Source organism: Melospiza melodia, chromosome 22 (genome assembly GCF_035770615.1).
Source record: "Melospiza melodia melodia isolate bMelMel2 chromosome 22, bMelMel2.pri, whole genome shotgun sequence".
Taxonomy (NCBI): domain Eukaryota; kingdom Metazoa; phylum Chordata; class Aves; order Passeriformes; family Passerellidae; genus Melospiza; species Melospiza melodia.
Window position 1 is genome coordinate 8,460,428 of NC_086215.1, and position 10,829 is coordinate 8,471,256.

The window sequence follows — 10,829 nt, forward strand, 5'->3', positions numbered from 1 at the left end:
AGCAGGATTGATAATTTGTATATCACACACCTTCAGAGCAAGGACAGCTGGAGCCTCATTGGCCCCTTTTTTCCCTCCTTGCAGAGAAAACTCCAAGATGCTGCCACTGAAAACGTGGGTGGCTTCAAACAGAGCCTGCAGTGTTCAGGCAGTGGTACCACAGTGGGAGGAGGAGGAGGAGGTGAGCAGCAGGGTTTTAACTGGTCCCTACAAGACAAGTTCATCCTTATTGAGCACACCTGCATCTAGGAAGTCTGCCTCTACAAAAGCCACGTGGCTGTAATTATTATAAACAGTCCAGAAGTGCAGTTTCCATTCCAAGCTTGATTTGTTTCACCAGATAGCACCGTCACACCTCCTATCTCTGCCCTTTGAACTGCAGAAGCAGATCCTGTACTCAAGCACAGCTGGAACAGCCTGGAATGCAGGGTGCTCCTCCTCAACATGGAATACATTTGTACAAAATCAGTGTCAAATCACTGAATGCAAAGAACACCAGAAGGTAGCTAAGAAATACATTTCTGATGAGAAAAGTTTATTTTGAACAGCAACTGGAATGTAAAAAGCCTCTGCAGTGCTCACATTCATAAACAAGTCTGACACCCTTCACAGTAACTTCAGTAAACACATTTTATGGGTTATTATTTTCAAATGCCTTTAGATCTGCCTCAAAGGCACACAGTATGGTGAGAAGATGAAAAAGAGAAACCCCTGTAAGCTGACCCCTGAATTCAACATCTAAGTGAAGAAGAGAAATCCCTTTTCAATTTCCATGGTGTAAAATTTAATCTGTACACATTTCCCATGACGTTGCAGCTTTTCCATGAAGCTGACTCACCACTCCCAGAGCACAGCTCTCCCTCCTGAGATCACTCCTGGGAGAGCCTGCTGTGGGCAACATAAAGACTGACCTAAAATAGGAACTAAGTACACCACTGTGGTATTTATGGACTTTAACTGACTTCCTTGTGATATTAAATCTACTCTCTGAGCACTATTCACAGCAAAGTGGTTTATATTCTTGGTTTGACACACAGGAGACTAAATTACACATCAGTTTTGAAAAAAGACAATGCCACTGTATGCCCAGATTTTTAAATTCCAGAATTCCCCCTTATCTTTACTGGGCCCAAGCTGTTGAAGGCAGAAAGACACATGTTCTATTTTTAATGCATATTCCCACACAGGACCAATGAAGGCTTTCAGAGACACAGGAACTTTGATTAAAATTCTCCATATTGTCTAGAGATCATCCACATCAGAGCAAAATCAAATTAAAATTAGGTTATAGTCTCAGTCCTTCTATACCTGTTAGGAATCTGCTGATGGCTCTGATGATCACCACATGATTCAAGGGTCTTGAGCCCTGGCAGATCCAGGAATTCCCAAAGCAGTTCCTTCTTACCTTCACAGCACAGGGCTGAAGCACTCAGGAGCTGTGATGGTGACAAAAATGCAGAGGCACTGCTGCTTATTTACACACCAGTTAAAAAATAGTGTTCCTTTCTTTAAAAAGTACTTAAAAACGAAATGTCTCAGGTCCCCCACTTTGTGATTAAGTTAAATTTGCTTCTTTGCAGGTCGTAGCAATAAAGCATCAGAAGTCATAATAATAATCCAGCTTTGCATCCACAGTTTTACATCCTTTATCTGAGTAGATTCTCTCCTCTCTGGGGAAGTAGGTCATTTCTTCAGCTATCCTGCTCACAATGTCTTCATCCACAGCGTAGCCACGAGACTCAATCTCAACCCTGACACACATTTTCACATGTTTGTACTCCAGAGGCAGGAAAGGAATGAAGTAGTCAATGAGGTTTCTGTCAATCAAGATGCTGTGCCAAAATCCACCTGTGAAGGGAAAGAGGTTTGTTAGTATTTCTCTAGTTAAACACTACCATGGGTTGAATGGGAGCAAGGGGCAGATCACAGCTAAGAATTCTCCCAGGATTTTAGGTACTATAATACACAGGCCCCCTCTCATGTTACTCTGTGCATAAAATTTTGGACAGACACATAAATGTGCTCCTTTAGGCTGAATGAATGAATTTTTGTGCTTCAGCCTTGCTGGTCTCATACCTTTCCCTCTCTCACCTACAGAAGGACAGATTTTCTCTCTCTTATCAGCTCTCCCACACCAGATTTCTTATTCCTTTTTTTGGAGCTTGTATCTAAACTTTTGAAGAAGTACAGTGAGTTTGCTTCCAATGCTAATTTCAGAGCATAATTATGTTAAAACCTTTTTTCACCAGAAGTTCTGTGTGAGGAAACCTGTGAAGCACTTCCCCCAAAATGTGCAGCAAACAGGCTGGTGGCCAAGGTGCACAATGAGCTCCTGAATCTTCACCCATCCTGGGAGCCAACTGCAGGCCCCAAAACTGCATTTTTGCTCCTCACAAGCCAAAAACTGGAGGCCACATCAAGAAGAAACCATAGCTTGTAAAAATGCAGCTAAATGCAGCCCACCCCTTTTGTGTAACTTTCAGCACCTCAAAAGCAACCCCAGCTTTACTCACTGTTTTTGTTGTTGAAGACAGACACAGAGAGTGCATTTTGGATATCTGTGAGCTGGATGTCTTCCCTTGTCCTCCCATTCCTCCAGAAATCTAGTGCTACCTCTGTTATCTTTTCAGCTCCTGCATTGCTAAGTAAAGAGAAAACAGAGATTGCAGTAGGGGGTGGTATTAAAAGTTGAAGTTATGAAGTAAAAGCATGGAGTGGGGAGAACAGCCAGCCTGAGAAGCCACTGTTTACCTGAGGAAGATGAAGATGGCTTGTCTGTAGGACACCCCATCCAGCAGCTCATAGTAGTCCAGGAAGGGCTTGATGGAGTCAATGAGCCCTGCATGCATTTTGTCCATTTCATCAAAAATGAAGAGTGAGCGGGGACAGACGCTCACATTTCCCCGAATCCACGACTGCAGCTGGTCCTGAGAGCCATAAAAGTGAAAGATGCTGAGTTTGTGTTGAAAAGACAGAAAAAAAATAGCATTTTCTGTTTATGGAACCTTGTCCTGAAGGAGTAGTTTCAGTGGTGTCATTTTAATAGGTTTGGCTTCCTGACTAAAACATGGTTACATGTAAATGAAGCCTCAACAAAATCTCGTGCTGGTTCTGAAAAATTTTAAGAGACCAAGAAACAGCATAGGAGAAGCAGAAATTCTCCTAGATATTCATATGAAAAGCAAAAATGAAAGTGCACAGTAGAACAAAAAATGGGTCCCACCAAGGAACAGCCACACAAAGCCAAGCTCTGACAAGTCAGATGATGACTTTTGGCAGCACTGTGGTCTAAACAACCTTAATATAAGCAATATTAAATTTGCTATCCAGCAGCAGTGAGAAATTACACTCACCATCACTGGCAGAATGAGAAACAAAATTTAACTCTGTTTTAATCAATCAGAAGTTAAATGAAGATAATTACAAGTCCTTCTTAAAACACTGTTGTCCAGAAAGGCCAATGCTTTATTGCATTGAAAGAGTCTCTCACTTAAGCATTGCATTTTCACCTTGAGTATTACATCAATAATGCATTAACTGGGGGGAAAAGGGTTGATGTGCTGGTGGATGAATGAGAAATAACTGTTCTGACTATTTTCAGTGATTCATCACTTTTAAATTTATTCTGCTCAGTCCCTGAACTGCAGGTGTATTGGGGATAAGCAGCAACACTTCCTCCTACTGCCTCAGGCAGCAAATTTCCCAAGTGTATTCACCTCACAACAAATGCAGAAAAACATCATTATATTTCAAAATGGCTCAGTTAAAAGAAGGGGGGAAAGAAGTTGTAAAAGAGAAAGTTTCTATTTCCTCCATTTAGAAATCATCCTCTTCCTATTTTTAACAATACAAACTGAATATCAACATGCAGTACTACAAGACAGTGGTACTCATTCAAACTGTGCAGTGAACAAAGTCAGAACAAAAAAATAAAAAAACATAAAACAGCATGGAGCAGTAGCTCGGATGCATCTCCCTGCCTACAGAACTGACAATTCCAAGTACATTTACCTGTACCTTTCTGACAGCAGAGTATTTTGTGATTTTGTTTTACAGCTTGGAAATGGATCCATAGAAAATGAAATAATCTGCTAAGTGTGCAGCAGCATAGACAATGATGCCTCAGAGAGCCAGTGTGAGCTTGCCATGGTGCCTGACAAACCTGGGGGTCACTGGGTTGTTTCCCAGAGTCATGAACATTTAGTTTTTTTGCAGTGCCCACCAACACATAACCTAACTAGAAATCGTGTTTATTCTTAAGTCAGTCCCACCTCTAAACAAAGTGCAGAATGAAAATTAAACCATATCACTCTTCCCTAATGAGAGGCTCAAAACACATGCAAAAAACTTCACATTCACAGGAAATCCAATCCTGAAGGATGTTAGTACGGTTCTGTACAGAAGATTGCATCCTAATGGATGTTAGTTACACAGTTCTGTACAGAAGATCACAAAACTGGCACAGTATACATGTTACTATATAAAATAACATCTAGGTCTGATGTACTGATCATGCTGTGACATTTATAACTCATTGCAGCACAGCTCATTCTTACCTTGTAGAGATTGATGCTGTGAGCGTGAGGAAAGTGTAAAGTTGCCACGAACTGATGGACATATTTACTCTGCAGACCTTTTTTATAAATGCTTTCAGCGACGATCTTACTGACAAAGTTTTTGCCTGTTCCAGTCCACCCGTGCAAGGAAAGCGCCAGAGGCTTTTTGGCGTTGGTATTGTTCAAGAAACCCCTGACGGCTTTTACAACCACCTTGCTCACCAAGTGCTGCCCGAACAGCTTCTTGTCCAAATTCTGCTGCAGAGCTGCATGGAGAGACCACACCGTGAGCGGCGGGGCGCGGGCTCACCCGGCCCGCGGTGGCGGCCGCCAGCCCCGGGCAGGGGCCAAAGGGCCGGGCTGGAGCGGCGGCTCACGGGAAGGCCCCGCGGGCTGTGCCCGGCTCCCGCCGCTGCCCCGGCGCCCTCCCCGCCACCTCCCCTCAGCCCATCCCGGTCCCGCACCGGCGGCGGCGCGCGGCTCGTGCCGCTGCAGGCAGCACTCCCTGAAGTAGCAGTAGAGCCGCGGGTAGGAGATGAAGCCGGTGAGGGCCGAGGCGGCGGCGCCCGCGATGGCGAGTCCCACGCTGATGGGCTCCACAGCACCGGCCGGCGTGAGGAGCGGCAGCAGCACCAGCGCCAGGGCCGCCCGCAGCGCGCCCCGCCGCAGCTTCATTGCCCGCCCGGCCCCGCCGCCCGGCAGCCGCTTCCGCCCCTCGGCGCCGCTTCCGCCGCCGCCATGGCGGGTGCGGGGAGAGGCGGGGCCGGCGCTGAGGGGCGGCCGCCATGTTGGGGCGGGAACGGGCGCGGCCAGCGCTGAGGGGCTGAGGTGCCGCCGCCATGTTGGTGGGGGGGGGGCACCCGCCGCTGCCGGAGGGCAGTGCAGTTATTAAATATTACATTCTGTGGCCAGGTGTTAGAATAGAGGGCAGTGCAGTTATTAAATATTACATTCTGTAGCCGGGTGTTAGAATGGAGGGATCCAAGAATCATCATGGTTAGAAGAGACCTTTAACATCATCGTGTCCAACTGTCCATACAGCACTGCCACTGTAACCCCCAAACCACTAAAACCCACACCACTCAGTGCCACATCCCAATGCCTCCAGGAATGGTGCTCCACCACCTCCCTGCATAGCCTAATCCAAAGCCTGACTACCCAAACAGTGAAAAATTTTGTTTCTAATATCGAATCCAAATCAAATCTTCCCTGTCTCAGCTTAAAGCTACCTGTTCAAAGGATCTTCCACTGATGTGCACAGGGGAAAACTTGCCCCTGGCCTGGAAATTCTTCCCCTTTTCTGAGAAAAAGTGAAATCTGAGGTTGTCCCTTCCCATCCTGGAGTTGTCACTTTTGAGCAATGGGACAATTTGGCCATCACCACCACCAAAACCCACAAACCAGGAAAAACCTATCAGTATGAATTCCAGAAGAAAAAATGCTACAATAACTTAAAAAACACCTTTACTATTTTCAAGTTACAAATCTTCACTACAAGTACCCACACTGCACTTCAGGGAAGTCATGTGGACAAGAAGACAAGCTCCCAAGAGCTTCACATTTACAAAGCAAACAACATTGCTGCTTTTAAAGGTTCTCTTTGTTTTAGTATTAAGATGGTGAAAAGAAACATCTATAAAAGCCACTTTGTTTCCTCACTAAAAATTGCCAACCACAAAAGCTCATTTTCCATTAAAAAAACTTCATTTATAAGAACATACTTATATACAAAGTTACACCAACCAAAGAGTTCACAATCACCTGCAAACTGATTCACTACAAGATCACACAGGAAGAGCTTCATCAGCATCTGAAGGTAGTGACTCTTCCCAACATCCATCGCAGGTCCCTGACACAAAATCCTTTATTGGTGGAAAATAGGAACAGCTCCAGAGGCTTCACATTCATCAGTATCGCCTGTTCATCTTCTTGAACTTCTCATAGTGATAATCATCCGTGGCTTTTTCATTGAGGGGACGTTTGCGATTTGGAGGAGACCCTTCAAAAGAAAGAGAAGACAATTTCATATCCCTGTCCTTTCACAGGACACATTTCCTGAACTCTGACACCTCCCTTAGACAGTCCCTCACTATGTGAGGTTATTGCCTTACACCCTTTGCTATCCCACCAAACTTTTGTCAGGTAGCTTTGGTACCACTCCAGTTGTGACCTTCACCACTCCACCCCTGAGCTGGAGGATGGATGTCTGTCTCTACAGACATCATCCAGATTTCAGGTGTGATCTAGAGGTGCAGCAGCACCTGGACTTGGATTGCTCTACTCACACGACCCCAGGGCACTCAGAGAAGAAGAGCAAAGCAGAGCCAGATTGTTCTCTGTAGAGAACAATCTAGAAGAAGTGTCTCCTTACAACCATTCAGGTGTGGAACTCACACTCAGGGTCTCAGAGGAGCCCTGAAGAGTTTCAGTGTCTCCCTACACCTATTCAGGTGTGGAACTTACTCTCAGGCTCCGGCCTCTCCGTGTCCCCCACCCTCAGCGGGCGCGGCTTTGGTTCCTCCTTGTTCCTTCGCACTGGAGCATTCAGCTCCTCATGATAAACTGCAGGAAAGGAAACATCAGGTAAGGAATATTATCTGGAGCACTCTTATCCACGAGGATACATTTCTATGGCCTGTGTTATAAGTCATCTTTACCAGAAAGAACAGAAACTCAGAACCACCCTTCTGGGAATTGGTTTCTATGGTTAACTAGGCAAGATGGGGCAGAGCAAATTTCAATAGCACTCTTTTAAGTGGCCCAAACACTCTTCACTTCCATCAGAACACAGCAACCTGATTCCCATCACCCCTGTAAGCATGGAAGGACACAGCAAGCTGCCTTTCCTTTAGGTGTCTGCAGCATCAGAGCGTCACACAGAAATTAATTCCCATCTCCTGTCCAATAAGGTCTGTATTTGCTTGGCCACCCTGTCTGCTCTGGCAGCTTGCAAAACTGGAGTCTCTCCATCACACACCATCTTTTCCAGCACACTAAGCACAGCTTAAAGAAAACAACTTGAAATTTATGAGGCAGTGTCAGCTGGGAGTTCAGAAAGCCCAGCCATGAGAAATACATCCCTCTCCTTGCTGATGGGCAGAAGGAAACAAACAGGCCAGGCAGGACCTATCTGAGCATCCCAGGAAAAGCAAACAGACTGATACATAATTTCTCTGTCACAACTGGGTCAGGAAGGACACTCAAGACTTACATCTGTTGTGCTGGACATAATTAACAGCCATGTTGGTGGGAACAAAGGAAGTTTCGCTGTCTTTCTTTTTGTTCTGCTGCTCTGCCAGGAGCTTGGCCTTGGCCTCTTCAGTTGAGATGATATTTTTTATTTTTGCACTAGAAGGAAAAAACCCAACAAACTCATAGTTAGAAAGGGTAGCAGGCCCAGAAGTGCTATGTGCATGGAATTTGAGGACAGCAATAGCACTGCTGTTGGCATCTGATGCAGTTTTTGAGAGAGGAGGTGCCATAGAAACACTTTGTTTCAAAGGCAAAATGGAAGCTCCTATCTTGTGCATCATTTCAGTGCAGGACACAAAGGGGTCCTGCAGAAAGCTGCTGGGGTCAGGTCACAGAAGAGCCTTTTCCCAGAAGTCCCAGGATGGAGCTGCACCAAGCCCTGGGGCTGTGCAGGACCAAACCAGAACAAGGCTCAATCCCACCCACCCCAAACTGGGGATGTGCAATGTGCACAGTGCTGCTCTGCCAGCCAACAGCTGCTGATCCTGGCAGCCCTGCCAGCAGCCACAGATGTGTAAGCACACTTACTCAATCCCCAGGTCCACTTCAGGAATGCCACTCAGCATCTGGTTGGACAACATCTCCTCAGTCTTCTTGGCAGAGGAGACACGGATGTTCTCTGGCAGCTCATACAGGGAGTCCTCAGCATTCTTCAGCTTCACCTTCTGCTCCTCGTTCTCCACAATCCCCTTTCTCTTCTTCAGCTCAGTCTCAATGTACTTCATCCTGAACAGCAGCACACAGGGGACAGGGCATTTAATTCTGTTCCTGTACTCTGCTCCAGCACTGCTGCATCCCTGTCCTGACAGCTGGGAGAGAGGAAAGAATCGTCTCTCCAAAAGCACTCCGTTAATATTAGCAGCAAGAACTGTCCAAGAAATAATCAGATCCTCCAAGGTCTTTAACAGCCAGCAGAGAGGGCTCCCATGGGATTTAGTGCCAAGCTGGCTGGTTGGCACCTCCTAGCTCTGCCCATGGAAAAGCCTTCTCAACTCCAGGAGGTGGGAAGTGAAAGGACAAGGGAAACTTTCAGTGAGAACTGGGAAGATGTCCTGGGACTACTCAGAACCCACAACATAAAAAAATAAATGGTGAGGGGCCACCCAGCCTGATTCAGCAGCAGAGACACAACAGAGCACGACTCACATGTCAGCATCTTCATCCCGCCTGTTGGTTTCTGCTGAGAAGGAAGTTCCCAAGTTCAGATCTTCCTCTTCATTAATCCTAAGGGGAAACCACAATGATGTTTACAGGTTTTGGTGGATTTTTTTGTTGGCTGTTTGGTTTTTTTTGGCAGTAGTGTGTGTGGTGGGTTTTTTAAAAGTAATTTAACAAGTTAGAGCAAAAGTAAGTGGTCAGACTGCATAATATGAAACTTCAAAGTGACACAAGCTCTGGTTAATTAATTACCAGTTGTCATTAAATACTAGTCCTGGGAGAGATTTTCAGAGCTCACATGCACTTACCTGTCCTTGCCTCTTTCTTTCAGCTTCTTCATGTCCACCATTCCCCCAGATTTTATCTTAAATGGGTCATCCTGTAAAACAAGAAATAACAAAAAACCCTGAAGCTTCCCTCTAGTTGAATGTTAGTCTTCAAAATCTGGATAAAACCACAGGAAACATTCAGGGACTGAGCTGTGACACCAGTCCTGCCCCAGGCTGGACTGACACAGTGTTCTCACACCATCACATCTGAGCCCCGAGGGGATGGAGCTGTCCAGCACTTACCACGAGTGTGGCTTCTTCTTGCAGCTTCTCTCCCACCAGCAGAGCCACAGCACTGGTCAGGCAGATAAAGAAAGAATATAAAATTCAGCAGAAGGAAACACAATACTGTATTGCTTTATTCCTCTCTAGGTCTCCCTGTCTTTTCCATCCTCAGGCTTTAACAGAGAAACTTCTCTGTCAGGAACATAATTTCGGCAGTGTCTGACATAATGGTTTGTACTAGAAGGAGGCAGATGGCAAGAGAGAAATTGGCTGTCACATCACACCCCTGCACAAAACACAACTTCCCCTCCCCAATGCCATCCCTTACCTCACCCCATTGGGCCGCTTTCTGAGGCTCTGAACTTCTTTGGCTTCCTCAAGTTTTAACCTAAAGGAAAAAACACATTTGACTTAGTACTTGATGCTTTGGTTTTAATTAATTAATTTTATTTTCTGTAGTTAACACAGAATTTTCTATTGAACTTTGCCCTAAACCTCTGCACATCAGCATCCACTTTTTGAGTTTCAAGTTAAATAGGCATTTTCTATTTATTTAAGCAATCCCATACAGTCAGAAAAAAATCTCAAAACAAGACACTTGGTGGATTTGTTCCTTTCTGATGCCTTAGAAAGGCAGCACCAAACACAGAAAGGCTTGAAGAAGAAGCCAGTTTCGGAAGGACGAGACAAAACACATCCAAACATGAGTGACTCTGAAGAAGGTTGATGGCGAATTGAAATCTCAAGAGCTTCTCCCTAAACTGAGAGGAATCCATAACTCCTGGGGTCACGTAAGGCTGTGACGCACGCTGTGACGTCACGCCACAACACAGCGGTTCAACATAGCACTATGACGTGACGTCACCGCCCCCAGCACAGCCGTAGCTGACGATATGTCATGACACGATGCCGTGACACCCGGACACCGCACTGCTGGGCTACAGCAGACCTGGGTCCCGTCCTGCCCCTCGACCGCCGCAGGGCCGGGCGCAGTTGCGGTTTCCGCTGGGCCCGGCCCGGTTCCCCGCCGGCGCCCGACCCACCTGACCTCCTCGGCGAGCTGCTCGTCCTCCTCCTCCTCGTCCTCGTCCTCCCTGCGCCGCCGGAAGGATTTCTGGCCCGGCATCGCTGCGGCTGCCGCGCCACAGCCCCCACACGGCCGCGTCCCCGCCGCTGCTGCGCCGCGATGACGCCACAGCCCCGCGACGAGGCCGGGCGGCACCGCCCCTGTGCCCGCACCTCGGCCGGGCAGGAGCCGCCAGCGGGGCCCAGAGCGCTCCGTGCCCGCCCGGACCGGGCCGGGAGCCCT

General features: G+C 46.8%; 2 protein-coding genes across 3 annotated transcripts; both read right to left on the minus strand.

The window, feature by feature from the left end:
* Positions 1-514: 514 nt before the first annotated feature.
* LOC134428297 (torsin-1A-like) lies at positions 515-6,448 on the minus strand. Of its 2 annotated transcripts, none has more exons than XM_063174911.1 (5): positions 6,318-6,448; positions 4,557-4,822; positions 2,752-2,927; positions 2,514-2,641; positions 515-1,848 (listed from the first exon to the last, which is right to left on the minus strand). In XM_063174911.1, exons 1-5 carry the CDS (start codon positions 6,394-6,396, stop codon positions 1,598-1,600), a joined length of 900 nt encoding a protein of 299 aa, XP_063030981.1. In that variant the 5' UTR covers positions 6,397-6,448; the 3' UTR covers positions 515-1,597. The 2 variants fall into 2 exon arrangements, with proteins under 2 accessions (XP_063030981.1, XP_063030979.1); XM_063174909.1 differs by lacking the exon at positions 6,318-6,448 and adding an exon at positions 5,021-5,231.
* On the minus strand, positions 6,004-10,688 carry C22H9orf78 (chromosome 22 C9orf78 homolog). Its single transcript, XM_063174912.1, has 9 exons — positions 10,564-10,688; positions 9,849-9,908; positions 9,539-9,590; positions 9,275-9,345; positions 8,955-9,032; positions 8,337-8,534; positions 7,768-7,904; positions 7,020-7,118; positions 6,004-6,555 (listed from the first exon to the last, which is right to left on the minus strand). Exons 1-9 carry the CDS (start codon positions 10,644-10,646, stop codon positions 6,464-6,466), a joined length of 870 nt encoding a protein of 289 aa, XP_063030982.1. The 5' UTR covers positions 10,647-10,688; the 3' UTR covers positions 6,004-6,463.
* Between the last annotated feature and the right edge of the window lie 141 nt (positions 10,689-10,829).

Bases quoted from the DNA above. Each gene is read 5' to 3' on its own strand.
- LOC134428297 (XM_063174909.1), bottom strand. From the start codon at position 5,231: ATGAAGCTGCGGCGGGGCGCGCTGCGGGCGGCCCTGGCGCTGGTGCTG. The intron at 4,823-5,020 runs GTGCGGGACCGG...CTCTCCATGCAG, and splicing joins CGAGCCGCGCGCCGCCGCCG to CTCTGCAGCAGAATTTGGAC. The intron at 1,849-2,513 runs GTGAGTAAAGCT...TTCCCTTCACAG, and splicing joins TGTCTTCAACAACAAAAACA to GTGGATTTTGGCACAGCATC.
- C22H9orf78 (XM_063174912.1), bottom strand. From the start codon at position 10,646: ATGCCGGGCCAGAAATCCTTCCGGCGGCGCAGGGAGGACGAGGACGAG. The intron at 8,535-8,954 runs GTGAGTCGTGCT...GCTGCTGTTCAG, and splicing joins CGGGATGAAGATGCTGACAT to GATGAAGTACATTGAGACTG. The intron at 7,905-8,336 runs GTAAGTGTGCTT...TTTTCCTTCTAG, and splicing joins GAAGTGGACCTGGGGATTGA to TGCAAAAATAAAAAATATCA.